The sequence below is a fragment of the Amblyomma americanum genome, chromosome 1 (assembly GCF_052857255.1).
Source record: "Amblyomma americanum isolate KBUSLIRL-KWMA chromosome 1, ASM5285725v1, whole genome shotgun sequence".
In the NCBI taxonomy this organism is placed as follows: domain Eukaryota; kingdom Metazoa; phylum Arthropoda; class Arachnida; order Ixodida; family Ixodidae; genus Amblyomma; species Amblyomma americanum.
Genome location: NC_135497.1, coordinates 178,480,218 through 178,496,669, shown reverse-complemented (window position 1 = coordinate 178,496,669; position 16,452 = coordinate 178,480,218). Strand labels below are relative to the sequence as shown.

General features: G+C 45.3%; 1 protein-coding gene across 10 annotated transcripts in view; it reads right to left on the bottom strand.

Annotated features, from left to right (window-relative positions):
- Positions 1-16,452, bottom strand: part of LOC144114258 (uncharacterized) — a 110,378-nt gene that overhangs the window by 50,260 nt on the left and 43,666 nt on the right. For all 10 annotated transcript variants that reach the window (XM_077647867.1, XM_077647874.1, XM_077647869.1 and 7 more), the window contains 8 exons: positions 15,100-15,363; positions 11,627-11,854; positions 6,412-6,566; positions 5,540-5,657; positions 5,363-5,412; positions 3,034-3,183; positions 486-575; positions 324-392 (listed from right to left, as the gene is read on the bottom strand). In XM_077647867.1, coding sequence (XP_077503993.1) covers positions 324-392; positions 486-575; positions 3,034-3,183; positions 5,363-5,412; positions 5,540-5,657; positions 6,412-6,566; positions 11,627-11,854; positions 15,100-15,363 — 1,124 coding nt within the window. The remainder of the gene's footprint in view (positions 1-323; positions 393-485; positions 576-3,033; positions 3,184-5,362; positions 5,413-5,539; positions 5,658-6,411; positions 6,567-11,626; positions 11,855-15,099; positions 15,364-16,452) is intronic.

Below are 16,452 nucleotides of genomic sequence, written 5' to 3'. Positions count from 1 at the left end.
CGCACCACCACTAGTCACCTGTGTAGTGAGGCAAAAGCTGCCGCCTGACATCCAAGCTGGCACGGCTTAGTGCTCGGCAATTCAATTATCCATTTTATGGAAAACTGTGCTCGGTAAACGACGTAAGAAATGCATGTGTTTGTTAAAAATATTTAGGAATAATTCGTCATAGCCAATAATTTGTAATATCCGCATTAAAACGTTACGAGGTTTGACTGTATTACTCCTAGAAACCCAAGGGTTCCACAGAGCTCAGTTTACAAACACCACTCTTGCCATAGAGGACAAATGACATTATAAAGAATTTTTATAACCTGACATACCTGTCGTAACTGGAGTAGGAGCTTCGAGAAGATGAGCTGCGGGAATAACTGTAGGATGACCTTGATGACCTGAAACCAAGTGCAGAGAAATTACAATGTAGAGTCTTCTTCCAGAAGAAACCAATATTGCAGGCATAAAAAAAGTAATAGACAAGTGCTCACCTGGATGAAAATGACCTGGAAGAGCAATGTGAAAAGGACCTGCGATTTCGACCCCTGGATCTGCTACGACGGCCCTTTGGTGTTTTTGACCTGGACAGAATTATTCACTTGCTGAATGGCACCAGGGACAAAACAGGTTATGTTATACCCCTCTCACACGGGCAATCTCAATGCCCATTGAGTCAATGGCCATTGAAAATTTCGAGGGCCATCCAGATGCACCACTGCCACACAGCAAATATCAATGAACCTTGAGTGAGTAGTGAGCATGGGATCAGACATATCGTGATAGGAGTAGCAACACTGAAAAAAAAAAAAAAAGATACGAAGTGAAAAAGCCGAATGTTGGAGTAAGAGACATTTCAATTGAAACTTTTTCCGGAAAAAGCTATTCAAATACTTCACAGTTAGACACAATCTAGAGACAGCAATGGCGGGGCAATGATGGGCGCTGATGCGTGCTTCGTTTCATAAGCATTCACATTTCACTGGCGAAGTAGCCACAGATCAGCGACAGTCTTTGTCGTGTTCACAGCCACTATAATTGCAGTGTTTGTGGGGCACTTCCTGGCCTCGGTTATCATGAAGTGCGCTAAGAGGCAAAAAAAAAGAGAAAAGAAACAAAGCGGAACGCTGCGACGCCTTGCAACGAGAACAGTACCGATTTGTTTACATCTGACCATTGGCCCTTCTGCGAAGCTGTCAATTTTGACTACCGAATAAAAATCACGGTGAAACCTCTTTATAGCAAACTAGTAAAAAATAGTAAAATACAGTTGAGCCCACATATAATGGCCCCACTTAAGACGAATTTTCGCTTATAACGAACCGAGACCTGCGCGACCTCAAAATATACACTCTCAATGGCACAAAATCACACATATAACGAACGTCATTAAGACCTGCTGATCGGTTACAGCGAACGGACGGCGTAAACCCGGCGCCGCGATGCGAGATAACCTGCCTCTGACCCCTTTGCGCGCCCGGTATGTTTTCCCGAGCCTCATTGCAGGCGAACTCCCCACCCCGTTTCGTGCCCCGCCGACGCACCGACGGGACGATTGCGGAGACCGCAAAAAACCAAGCAAAACATGTTAAGTTGGCTTCGCCGCACAGCACCGCAGCCCGCGGCGGCAGATTAAATGCCTGCCAAGGTGGCTGCCTCGCATTACAGCGGTGTTGTGTAAAAAAGCGGACACCAAGACAAAAGTTATCGCCGTTTTCGCCACCTCAGTCTGTGATAGTCGACGTGAGCAGAGAATGGCTGCTGGAAAGTTACAACAACCGACCGTGTCGCTGGCTCTGGGCACTAACATTGGGTGCGAGAGGCGCAAACGGGTGTTGACTATCTGGCCAGCAGCTTTTCTTACCAATATATCCTTATGGGGCTTTTGGCCAAGCGAGGTAAAGCACGAACCATGGCGCAAACGCTTGCCACTCCACCGCCACTCACCCGTGCAGTGAGGCAGAGCCTGCTGCCTGCCATCCAACAGGGCACAGATTGTTGCTCGGCAGTTCAATATATCCATTTCATGGCAAACCGCATTCGATATATAGGGTAAGAAATGCATGCGTTTATTGAGAATATTAAGGAACAGTTCGATATAGCCAATAATTCATAATATCCGTGTTCGTTGTAACGAGGTTTGATTGTAGTATGAACTGGCTAACATAGTCTAAAATTCTGGCATTAAATCAAAATTGTTTATTTCGAGCTTTTGTGGGTTGCTTTTTCAACGTATGGTGAGTGCGAAGCTTTTCTCAGATTCCAATGGCCATTCATGAACCTCCATTGAGTTCAATGGTCATTGAAAACCATCGTGTAGCACTGTCTGATCCCCATTCAGTTCGACGTCCATTGACTCAATGGGTATTGAAACTGCCCGTGTGACAGGGGTATTATCTCCACTTTTGACGCCTGGATTTGCTATGATGACCCTGAATGAAGCAACTATTCACTTGCTGAATTGCACCAGAACAAAACAGGTTATGTTACCTTCAATTTTGACCTCTGAAGCTACTATGGTGATTCTTTGGTAGGGGTGTGTGTTGCATTTAAAAAAAAATACGAATCAAATATGAATAAAAAAATGCATTTGAACAGTGAATACATGTTTAGTAAGAAATAATTTTGAAAAATAAATAAATAGACAACCATTATACCCTTATTTCTTTCAAAATAGTACATAGTCTTGGCAACTGAAATTAAACAAAAGAAACTGACACAGTACCATACAAAAACAAAAAGTTGTGCACACAAAGTATACCGCTTTATCAGACAGCATAACAGTACGCAACCTGTGATGTGGTCATAGACAATTTGAAATCCATGAATTAACATGACTAGCAACTAAAAATAACATAATAGCTGGGTAAGTAAACCTTCATTACTTCAGACGTCAAGGGACTGTTAACAGGTGTCCAAACTTAACAGCACCAAGCAAATCATAATAGCTTGTCTTCTCACTGACTCCACTAACGAAATCATCGATCACAAATGTGGAGCTTGAATAAGAGCATACCAGTATCACCGCACATGGCCACCTACCTTCTCCACGGGTCCCGCCACTCGTCTGGCCGTGTTCTAGCCATGGGCGGAGGTGGAGCTTCTGAGAAGCGTTCTTCTCGCCAGCGCGGCTCCCTTTCAGGCCCTCCCCCATGGGGTCGATCTGGGCGCACCCCGTGCGAGTAGCCACTCCTCAAAGAAGACATACCAGGACAGCGATATCGTAAATTTGTGCAATGTCAAAAGAAGCAGCACAACAGGCAACCAATAGCGGAAAAAAAAAAAGAATATCCTCGGTACTTTCTCTCAACTTGCAATCTGATGGTTTCCTTTTACAGTTGCCAACTAAAAATTCAGACCCCTAATTTTTTGGACTTCATCGCACCGCCACATGTTCCATAGAGATGATGTTTAAGAGCAACTAAATTTCGATTGCTCGATTCTTTGGACCTCATTTGCACTGAACGTAGCATCCCCATGAATAGCCAAGCCTCCATATAATGTGTGCCGCGGATCCTCGTTCATTCAAGCTGAGACCAGTCAAATAGAGTATACGATACTCAATCTGATGCGAATGTTTGGTACTAAAATCTGGAAGTAATCGTTTCGAGCGAATAATTTTTCAGAACTCTTGCTGCATGTGGTTTTGGTACAATGTACATCCTTCGGGATGGCACCGCGGCGAGTGTGCAACCAAAGCACCGACACCGTGCCACGTGCCTGCGCTCCAGCATGTATGCCGCAGCCAGACTGCGCATGCTTGCAGCAACAGACGCGAGAAGGCAGATGTGTGGTGCCCAGAACTCTACCTGCCACCTGTCTGCGGCTTTGCTACCCACGGTGCACAAGCGTCGTAACCAGCACAACAGTGTGTATCAACAGGGAGATTTAGCATAGCGCGATCCGCTTCAGTGTGCTGCCAGTGGGCACATGCTAATTGGTCCTGACAGGGCAGGTGCGCAGACAGCTGGCCAGTGTCTGGCACCTTGTGGCGTCTTTTGGGCGATCTGCACATACGCAGTGGCTCCCGGCGGAAACACATCGTGATAGCGGCTGCAGGTTGCACTATGCCAAATCGCTCAAATTGGAGGATGTGCAGTTCCCATGACTTCCGCGGAACGAGTCTGTGCTGATTGCAGCTGCCACAGCCACTGCCGCAGTCGCGCGTAATTCACGAATTATGCGCAACTGCGTGAGCACAAGAGGAAGCTAGCACAGGGATATGGCGGTGGGCATCCCATTCAGATGCCTGATGCAGGGTGGAGCTGGGTGCGCGGTGCATATGCTTCGTAGGTGTTCATGGAGTCGCTTAAAAGCAATAGCTTTGCAATGACGCAATTGCAATGAAGACCAGCAGTCAGGGGTCCTACAGACAGTTTTCACACCCTACAAATACGTTGGCTCCGCATGTACGCCGACTCCTCCAACTTCGATCACCATTGCTGCAAGACGCCGACACAGCTTCAATGAGTGCAACAAAGCTTCAATGCATTCTCTCATTTCTTCATGTAATGGCTTTGTGTGTAAAAAAATGTGATTTTGAAAACGCCTGTTGTGCCACTCAGCCCTTTTTGTGTGCTAGATGTATTCGAAGAAAGAAGAAATCATGGAAGAGAAATCATGGAATTGACAATGTTTTTTTTTTCCTATCAATTGCAGCACTTTGTAAAAAACATTCATATCTATTGCTTACTTTTTTACAGTCAAGGTCGTGTTCATAATGTGCCATTCTGCCTGTTCTCTCTATAAACAGAACTTCTGATAAATGATTGGTTTGATTTATTGGGGTTTAACGTCCCAAAGCTACTCAGGCTATGAGAGGTGCCGTAGTGAAGGGCTCCGGAAATTTCGACCGCCTGGGGTTTTTTTTACATGCACTGACATCGCACAGCCCACGGGTCTTTAGAATTTTGCCTCCATCGAAATTCGACCGCCACAGCCGGGATCGAACCCACGTTTTTCGGGCCAGCAGCCGAGTGCCACAACCACTCAGCCACCGCGGCGGCTCTTCTGATAAATAGAGCACATTCTCCTGGTCCTTTCAGGTTTAGCTAAAGAGAGTCCACTGTGAGTGATCTTATAGGTGAAATTTTATTTTTTTGGACTTCCCAAATTCTTTCGACATTCTCACGGTCCCTTACAGCCTGGAAAATTGGTCTGCAATTGTAATTACAATATCACAAATCAGAAGTTCAGAGGCCAAATGTCTGGACATAAAATGAGGAAGCCGGTTTAGACCAATGGATGCCAAAGAAATTGCTATACACTGCTACAATAAACAAATTACACACAAGGAAATATTAAACTGTACTCTGCAACAAGACATTTCAGCAGGTATCATTCAGCTTCTATGAAAGCCTGGAATGCTTACTTTTCTCGATCATAGCTTCGCCCCACTCTGCGATCCTTTTCTCGTCGATCCTGCACACAGATGCATATCATATATGCACACATAGAGACAAGGAGGTAAAAGCAATCCACTGTAACAACAAAGATGCTTTTTCGGAATGGCAGACAACTGAGCAACACTGCTAAATGAAAACCTCACCCTGTGGTCAAACTCCTGCCGGTTACTCCAGCGCACTTCGAAGTTCTCGTAGCGCCCTCCACGCCAATACTCCCTGGCTTCTCGCTCCGAGTGCTCCAGAGGATCTGGCTCCTCGAAACTGGGCAATGATAACCTTGCATTTTAAACAACAGCCATTTGCAGTAACTTCTTGTCCTTTAAAAGGACCCTGAAGCAATATTTACTGAGGTTACAAAAAGCGCATGAGAATGCAGTACTCCATCACTTCTCAATGCACTGCAAAAATTGTTAAGCTTGCTTCATTAGCAACGAAGATATTGGTCATTAAGGGGGGTGCAGTGATCGCAGGTACCGTAAAAACCGGAATATAGGTTGAACTTTTTTTCAAGGAACCATGGCGAAAAGTCAACCCCTAACTTACATACCGGTCATTGGCGGAAAAACTACAGAAGTCTTGCAACAATGGGCAGTTGAAGTCAACAGCCTCCATCACCATCGCCATGAGCAGAAGTTGTCGCACTGCCATTTTGCGTTCCCGTTGTTGCAAAGCTATCTTGGTTAACTACGTGGTGGTATGGCCCAAGCTATGGTAGAATGACCCCGTGATCATATGACTATGACCATTGGGTACCTGACCTTGACCTAGACCTTGACATTTGATTTCAGGCAGTGGAGACCATGTTTAACAGAGCTTTCACTCGTATAACTAGGTTCAAGACACTCGGAACCCCAGCCATTTTTTTTTCGTCATATAATCGAGGCTTTTAGCACATTATTCCTAAGGGGGATTTGCTGGGCTTGCACAATTCATCGTAAAAGGAGGGTAGTCGCATGAACAGAGGATGCATAATTGGAGTTCCACTGTATGCTGAGAGCATTAAGGGAGTACACACCCATAGAAGTCATCCCTGCGGCCATCGCTTCTCCGCCCACCTCTGGCAAGGTGGTGGGGAGGTGGTGGTGGCATGGGAGGTCGTACATAAGGTGGGCTCATGGCTCGAGATGGAGGCACACCACTTCCACCATAAAAGTCGTTTTCTTTGTCAACCTACAAGTGTACAAAAGGAAGGGTAAAAGAAACCGGTTTGTTCACCTTCTGTGTGTAAGGATCAAAAATGCCGCAATAAACACACACACATTATTATTAGGGGTGTGCACAGTTCCGTGAAGTTCGAATTAACGAGCTTTTACTGTACTATTCAATTGATTAGACAGCATAACAGTATGCAACCTGTAATGTGGACATGCAAAATCAAATCTGCAAAATGACACATGACAGGAAACTAAAATAACATGACGGACAGTAAAACTTTATTAACTCAGATTTCAAGAGACTGCAAAAAAGCCCGGATTCTCGGATTGTTGATTTATAAAATGCCCCGCGAACTCCAAAAAAAAAGCTGCAAAAGCTAAAATGCCATGAAGCCTTAAGAGGAGGCTCCATAGCACTAACACTGAAAAGCCAGAGACAATTGCACGGTTTCGGTGTACTGGAAGAACAACGCAGACGTAAGCGAGGGGAACGCACATTGGCATCGAAAGGGTGCGACTGCTTTTAAGAAAGAAAAAGAAATGACCAGCGACGCGCCAGTCGGCGTTAGAAAGCGGTGGAGCTGGAATTGGACTGGCAAATTCGCAGGCCGACAGCTGCTGTCGTCACAGCCAACCGGCAAAGCTCAGAAACTGAAACGACAAGGCAAGGCCATTTTTTGGCCTATCGACAGGGACCCCCTGATCATTGTTACGCCGGCTGTTATGCCCACTTAAGAGGTGTGCGGGTTACAATGCACCATGCAATAGGAGAGATTTTTACAGGATTGCTTGCCATCATTAGAATAAATTTGCTAATTATTCTGGCCATGCTTCTGATGAGGGAAGGGCCCAGAAACTACAGCAGAACCCTGTTGTGACATTTTTCACAGGACTGTGGAAACAAAATGTACCAGACAGGAAACATAGGAGGCTTGGCAAGCGCGCGTGAAAAAAAAAAAAAAGTACTATCAAGGACGAAAGTAACTGACTCTCCCTCCAAGTTCCGAACTGTGCCGCACTACATTAGGGCGCCGCCTGATGATGCACCAGTTACTTTGGCCCCTGATAGTACATCGTTGTCTGCCGTATACTTCCCTGGACTTTGCAAGGCTATGACTCTGACAATCGTTCACATGCAGAGAATGTCTTAAACACCCTGCGATGGCACTTCTTCTGGCTGAAAAGTTGGCGGTGAAACGAAGGCAGCAGCGAAGAGGGAAGGCGCGCAAAGTTTAAGCACACATGCGCACTTCTGTGGTTTTCGCAGCAGCCGCTACAGCCCTACACAATCCTCACCAACTGGAACCTAGAAATTGTTTTCGAGCTGCAGGCGACAAGAAAAAATGCAGCTGACACACTTTCCTTGGAGCCAGCCCGCACAACCGTCACTCTGGTCAGACAGACTACGTCCCAGGAGGCTATTAGGTGTCTGCTAATGCCAGTATGTGAATACATTTGAAGTACTTTGCCATAAACAACACTTCGTTTGATTTTGCTGTTTTTCTCAAAATGGAAATTTTGGACTCGTAGCAAATCCCAAATTAGCATATCTCAGCATATATGGCAGATAGAACCACAATTCTTTTTTTAGCACGTAGCCATATGTGTACACTAGGTAATGTTGGGAGCAGAATTTGTAATTAAAGTTCAGAAATTTTTTAATTTGCCCTATTTCTCGATTGCAAGTTAGGCACTATTTGTACCTTGAGTTTCTATGTCTTTAAAAATTACTTATGACGGTAAAATCAAAAAACTGTTTCCAACATTTCATCCCTTTCGGTTTGTAGAACCTAACAAAGTGCAATTTATTAACTTTTTTAATGTGCTTTTTCTCTTAAGTGTAATTATTAATAAAGGGTATTAATTAAGTGTATCTCAGGAACTAATCAGCTGATCATGCAACCAATGACATTTTTGGAATCAGCACGAAAAACTAGTCAAGGGTGTGTAATTTGATTAAATTTGGTGCAGAAACAAAAATCTTTTAAGAGCAGTCTCCCCCCTTAAACCTGCTCTCTCTAAGGATTGGTGCACCCCGTGCATTTTGTAGCAGCTTATCTGGCAGTGCAAGAGAGTGCGCTCATACCTCCTTGCGCCTTGTGTTCGCCTATGCGGACGATGCTCCTCTGTCCGGAGCAGCACAATGCGCAACGTTGCAAGGTTGGTCTACCAAGGATCCATCCCAGAAATCGCAGGTACTGCGTCCTCTGATTAGTATATGGTGGCGAGCGGCAAGCCACTTCTGTCGTGTGTGCGGTGCAGTCAATGACATTTTTCGACTAAGGCCATAGCTTCCTCCGGCAGCTGAACAAATGTGTGATCATGCGTGTGCATTGCGGTTATGTAACCGTATGCCATGCGAATGAGGTCGGAGAAATTGCAGAATCTGATGCAGGCCATCCGAAATTTCAGTTTCTGAAAAATCTCTCAGCAACTTTCACATTCAAAACAGCAGCATGTAAAAAATTGCATGGTAAGGGCTTGAGACTATGATGCTTAAGGCACTTTCGCTTGCTACTGTTTGAACATTGCCTAACCCAAGATTGAAAGCATTTACTTTTGTTTTGTTTCATTCTTTATTTCAGTTGTCTCAGTGAATTGAAACGTCTTTCGCCGTATGCTATTAAGCTTATAGATTGTCTCTCTTTTAATACAAAATTTCGAGTCGCACACTATTCACTTCGATTCTAAAATATTAACTTTGAAACAATTCGAACAAGGTAACTATTTGCTTCGAATTCACTTCTAACTGGAAATTCACTATTTGCACATGCCTACCGTTTTCTGTTTGCCGGCACTTGAAGCAAGTGGGACAAATGTGTCCTGCACGAAGGGTTAAGCAGATTTACATGCTTTACAGTTAAACCTCGATATAACGAGCTTCAATATAAGAAAATCCTTGATATAACGAAGTATTTAACTCAGTCTCCATTGTATATTTTGCCTCGATATAACGAATTGATATTGGTGCAATTTCATTACAACGAAGTCTCTTGTCATAAAAAGGCCGCCACCGTCTGGAAAATGAAGTAACGAGTGTTAGCCACATTGGCCATGCGTAAAACGAAAGTCTTTCCGCATCCAGCAGGGCCAGTGAAGAAAACCCTGAGCAGTTCAGAAAAGCAACACAGCTTTTTCACCTAGCGGAGCGATCGACGTATAGTGCCATCTATCAGAGAAATTATGATGCACGTCTACCTGTTGTCAAGTTACACCCCCTGAAGGTATGTCCCAAACGAAATTTGCTTCGTTTGGGGCGTCAAGGTGGGCCTAGAATTTGGCTTGCAGTGCGATATGGTAACGCTTCAATTGGTAATTGCATGTATGCAATGTTTATTATTTAATTGTGGTTATACTTCTATACCACAACGCATAGGGTTTTATTTGCCTACCAAATTCAGTACACAGCTGTCCCCAGATGGGTGCCCCTTCTTGTCGGAGTATGCCATTGTCGATGGCGCTACAAGTCCCAATGCGAGATGTGCTGTTTTCTAGTTGCTGCTACAGATGGCGCTGTGATCTCAGGGTGGTAGCAGACCCCACGAAAATATCGAAACATTATGAGCAGTTGCTATTACAGATGGCGCTGTGATCTCAGGGTGGTAGCAAATCCCACGAAATCTCGGAACGTGATTAGTAAGAGCTAACGCTCTTACAAAATTTACCAGGAAAGAAAATTTCACCATGACAACGGCCGACGGGAAAGCGGTGCCAGCGTGAGCGACTTGGGTAACCCACGCGGACGGGCCTCCCGGGGCACATGGAATTCGCTCCCTGCAAGCAGGAGAGAGAGTCCGCCCCACCATCCCTTTCACTTTTTTTTTGCTCCGTTGCCAACGGAGAAGGGGATGGCGGTGCATGCCTCTGTGCAACCCCCCGTCCCATGCTTCTTAACTGTGCATGCATCAGCTTGCACGCTCGTGCCTCACGGGCCTGCATCTGCCAACCCAATCTGGTTGCTTGTGTGGCTGCCACCCTCCTTCTCAGCGTTATTCGTACGCTGCTTGCATTGTGCTCGATACGCAGCTTTGGCTTCCCGCGTCTATGGCCGCGTGCGTCGCTGCCATGAGTGGTTGTAAGCGGAAAGCCCTTTCGCTACAGCGTGTGCCTCTTGGTGGACAATTGTTCCGCTCATCCCGTCGACGACTTGGAGCTGAGAAATGTCGAGATATGATTTTTCCCACTGAACTGCACTTCGTTGGTTCAGCCGCTCGATCAAGAAATCATTAACAGTGTGAAGTGGGTGTATCGTCGACTGTTGATCGACAAGCTGCTGCTTGATCTCGGCTTAAGAACGCCCCACAGAGGTGGATATTTTTCAAGCCTTAGAGATGCTTTCTGCATCGTGGAAAGCGACATCGAAGTAAGTGATCCAGAACTGCTTCCGGATAGCCGGATTTGAGAACGGCGTGGCTATAACAGTGAGTGCCTCCGAAGAACACGACAGCACGGAGGGCAATGAAGGGGCTCCCTTGGATGGCGAGGAAGGTGATCAAACTGGCCTTTAAGAAGCATGGAGGTGCTTGGAAAGTGACGGGGTCATTCCTGACGGTGTCGCTTTGGAAGACTTCCTCTACACCCACTCGTGTCGCTGCCACTGAGGAAGTGACTGATTGCTCCATCGTGCAGGACGTGCTGGGAAGCATGCAGGAGGACCCAGGCAGCGATACCGATGCTGAAGACGGCAAAGCCCCGAGCAACCGCAAAGTGCTTGACGCAGCTGATGTTCTGCGGCGCTACGCGAGTTTGACTGGGCAGCAAAATGCAATCCTTGTGGGCCTATGAATGCAGCGTGAACCATCTCTGATTGCAAAGCAGACGCAAAAGAAAGTCACAGATTAATTTCAGAGAAAATAAAGAATGCGTGCTTACAGCTGGCAAGTGATTTAGTAATGTTTCTGCAAGCTAGGCACGGAACTTCGATGCAGCGAAATTTCATTATAACAAGGTAAAGTGCCGATTTTTATGACTTCACTTTATCGAGGTTGAACTGTACATCCATTACAGTTCTCCAGCCAAAACAACATCTGCGTGAGAAGGCCAGGAAAAGAAGAGAGAAACCAAAATGTGCCCCACCTCAGACTGTAATGGAGTCCTGTCATGATGTGAGGGTACTAAATTCAGTCGTTTTTCCTCGAAGTCTGGCTCTTGCTCTTTGCGACGAGAAGCCCGTTTCATAAGCTCCTTAGCATGGCGAAGGCCTCGTTCCCATGCTGATTCAACTGGTGGCATCATCTCCTCTGATGGTGGCGGCAGTGGTGGCATGGGAGGCCCCAAGAACTCTGGTGGTGGTGCTCCGCCCCGCTTGAGAATAAGAAGTTTGGAAACATCATTCTGATCATATATATAAAAAATCAAACCTATGTGCTTGTCGCAATACCTGTTTACTGATCCCTATTTAACATTTTACACAAGCTTTTTTTTTTTTTTTTGAAGCAATTCTGTTGAGCTTAACACCTCATAAGATGAAAAGATTTACTAAGCCCCAAATTTCCCTCAAAATGATGCACTTGATGGGATGACAGCTTTTTCCCTCCCATGTGACCACTTATTTCAACAGCCATTGAGCAGTTTAGACAGTCAGTTATAACACTGCGTCATCTGCTAGTGTGGACTGCTATTTGGTACAGTGCTGCACACCTTTCTTCGACATTACCACCAGTGTACTATGACTTGGCCTCCACGTAATGGTACCACACTTCTTGCTGCCTGTCTCCCTGCTTTTAGGTCATTTTAAGTGCCTTTTTTACTGTGCTCATGGTGTTATGAAAGCTATTGCATAGCGCTTCCTTTTCTCTTTACTGTTTCTATATTCTTTCTCATCCCCCAAGCCCCTTAACTGGAGCAGGCAGGAATTGTGCTTTTTCGGGTGGCAGTTAACAGACTGTTCCTAGCCCGATTTCCTGCGTCTTTGTTATCCTGCCAAATAGTAGTAATAATAATAAGAGCAGTAATATGGTCTCCAGCTAGTTCTTTTGCAACTTTGAACACATAAAGGTAAAGTATAATCTCACTGGTTCAGAAATCCAGATGCCATAATTATCCGATTATAATGCACACCTTTTTTCCGGAAAAGCTAATCTAAAAATGACACGCGCATTAGAATAGAGTATGAAAATGAAACTATGTCAGCAACACCCTCTAGTCATTACAACAACAAAATGGCAGCTTGGTATTTCTTGTGCAGCGACATCGACATGTTGCCACTGCAGTCATGAATACCTTAAAATAGGTGGTCATTGTCAATTTTTCACCAAATAAATTTAGAGTGATGCAAATTGTTTTAGGCATTCTATTTAGGGCAATTTAATAATTAAAACTATGGACAATTCATATGTTCTTACCAGCCCTTTACATCTGGATTAACGAGGCTTTACTCTATGGCAGACTCCTGATGAACTTGAAGGGACAATGCAAATTTAATCATCTTATCAGAAATGTCTCGAAGAAGGCCAGGGGAGCATGCAAGGTGTGTCCAAATACCTATTACATAACAGCAATGAATAAAATTATCTTGCAGTGAGGAGACAAATTAGAAAGCAAACATTTATTGTGCTATGCATAAATGAGGGAATGAAACAAGCTCACACCATTCCACATGACAAAGGCATTAGTCTGTTTTTTACAGTCGCCGACCAATTTTTCGGACTCGAAGGGACCCGAAAAATGGTTCGAATAATCGAACAGCCCAAAAAATTAGTGAAGTAAAAAAAAAAGATCACTTCACTGAGATGAAATCGGCTTAAAAAAGTCAATGATTTTACCTTGCGGAAAATTTCTCTTGCTGGTGACTATTTGCGCCTGTATTTTCACCAAAATTGTGCTTTCACTGTACACGTAAGACAGCAAGGTCACGACGTTTAGTTGAATACTTCCCGCGCTTCTTTGATGGACCCCGCGGCACCGGCGGGGCCATGTTGTCTACAACCCGAGTGCGCACCACACCGCTCGTCAAACACACGCAAAGACAAGGCACTTTTCGTTCAGAGCGGTGGAACTGCCGGACCCAATCACAAAACGGCGAACGGATGTAACTTCGTGAAGACGGAGCGCCACTCGGTCGACGCGGTCGGAGAAATCCTAATGACGAAATGGCGAATGACGAACGTATGAGACCTGCCACGGTGGTTCAGTGGTTAGGGAGCTTGGCTACTGATCCGGAGTACCCGGTTTGAACCAGACCGCGGCAGGTGCGTTTTGATGGAGGCGAAACGCAAAGGCACCCATGTGCTGTGCAATGTCAGTGCACGCTAAAGATCTCCTAGTGGTTGAAATTATTCTGGAGCCCTCCACTACGGCACATCTTTCTAACTTTCTCTCAGTCCCTCCTTTATCCCTTCCCTTAATGCGCGGTTCAGGAGTACGCCGAGCCCCAACAATCAATTTTCAACGTGTGAGACAAGCGATAGCTACCCACGACAACATTGGCGACAAAAGCAAGTTGACGGCGATGACAATACGAGTGCCACCTCGAAATGTCAAAGATCGCAGGGACCTCTACTGGCAAAAATGAGGTACCGAAAGTATGTCAAGCCAATTCAACTGCAGAGTAAATCCACCTCAATCCCAGATGGCGCACCGCCTTTTGCACCGGCAAAAAGCCGATATGATGGCCGATTTTGGCCCGCAGGCGACTGAAATTAGTCCGAAAAATCGAACTTTCGAACTTTTAAAGCCCGAAATATCCGTCGCGAATATGTATGTGCTTCTATGGAATGACTGACGGTGCCTCATCGAAGTCCGAAATATCCTACAAGTCCGAATTACCTGTCGGCTACTGTACATGAATATAATGTGAACATGAGCATATCGCACGGTAGAAGCTTTAAAACCGCATGAAAATAAAAATAAAGAATGATTATTTGAACAATTACAACACAATCTATTTTATCTGGTAATGTCAGACCAATACGATACGAAAACACATGTTGTGATGTCATGTCAGTTGAAAAACTGCCGAAATCCAGAGTCAACAAACAGGTTCAACCTGCACCTGGTGCCTTTCATCCACTGGGAGCAACACGCACCATGGGACACATAGATCCAGCCATGTAAGATATCTGCACTATGCGTAGGCAGGCATGCTGGTGCGCTGCCTATAATGTGCCCACACGAAAGAGCATATGTAGGAAAATTAAAATTTCCCTGAAAAGACGCTACCCCATACCGTTGCACAAATGTGCAGGAAAACTTTCTTGCAGGCAAGTGTTTCTAATTTTTAAATTTTTCTTCTATCCTCTCCTCAAGAGTACCAACTGAGTACCACTCTGGGGTTATGGTCAATGCGACGTTACTATTAAACAACGGACTTGCAAAGTGATTCGTCCTAAATTACTTTTTCTCTTACATTGTGTTTATGGGAAACTAACCAAATGCTCTTAGATTGTTTATCTTAACCAAGTTAGTCACAACAGGAGTTTATTCCCTGTCTAGCTCTTGGCGCACTGTTAGCAGACTGAACGATGACAGAAACAAAGGCTTACAACTCCTTTAGGAAGCCCCATTACTGTGGGCTCACCAAGAGCAAGAAAGTAGAAAAGAAAGCCTACCATGACTGCAGGTGGTCCCCCAATTGGTGGTGGCATGTGATGGTGCAGTGGCTTGGGCACAGTGGCAAACATGTTGTAGTTGCCTCGGTCATTGATGCCTGGGTGGATGAAGCGACATGACGAACCCCATGTGCATTGGCCCTTGTTGAAAAAACGACAGATGGGGCGGGGCACCTGGGCAGCCTTACGTGTAGCCCCAGTTCCACCAGTGCCTTCAGGCAATTCCCCTTCTTCCAAGTCATCATCCTGCACTGACAACTCAGTCTGTGGGGGTAGGGGTGGCAAGGAAGCAGCCAAGACAGAGGCGAAGGGGCCGATACATGGCACGAGGAGGAGTGTAGGAAGTGCAGGAGGTTGGTGAGCATTAAAATTTGAATTTAGAGCCCAAGTGAAAAAAATTTTGGATTTAATTTTTTTTTCCGAAAGCAGGAAAAAGTAGGGAAATGGGTAGTTGAGTGTGTGATAGGGAAACAACACAAAGAGCAAAAGAGGAATAAGAAAAAGCAAAAGGAGGGGATGGAAAAAGGTGGGAAAAAAAAAAAATTAAAATGGTTGCATCAGCAAGCAGAAATCGCCAAGCACCAACTATATTGGCATGGCCAATTAATTATGCATGTTCTATCACGTGCAAAGGCAGTTTTAAAGGGACACTAAAGGGAAATACTAATACCCTAGTCATACAGGCACATTTAGTGTCAATTCCAACGAGTGACATTCGCCTAAAGCGTCATTCGCGCAGTGTCACACAATGCGCCTTAGTGACACTCCCTGCTGAACGCATTTTCCCCGTAGTGAGTTTGGCGAACTCACTCCACTTGGTTTGGCAAGGTGAATGTGTATTCTATAAAGCAGTGCTACAACATACCTGAAATCGACTGTTGCTTACATTACAGGAAGTGCATGCACTGAACGGGAAGCGCCAGTGGGACCCAGACTGCCGCTAATGCCTTAGGTAGCAAATAGCAGTCGTCGCCGTCGCTTGTGGATGACAAATAAGGCTGTTTCAATGAATGCAAACGGTCACCGAACATGTTTCTGGCTAAACTGATTCAAAATGAAGTATTTTCTCATCGGAAAAAGCAGGGATGATTAGCGAGGAGCTCCAGTCCTATATGATGTCAGCAACCCGGCTACCAAGCGTTTCCCAGGCTCGCGGTCACATCGGCGTTTCCTACAGAGTTTTCGCACTGTGTAAACAAGCAAGGGCACAACCGGTACGAAAATGCTATTATTTAAAATAACTGAAGTGCAGCTTGCATTTTATGTCATGCAAACGAGCACTAGCAGTTTGTACACAGCAATGTAAACAGGAAAGCTGGAGTGCAGTCATCCTCATCGGAGCATGCCTGGGGA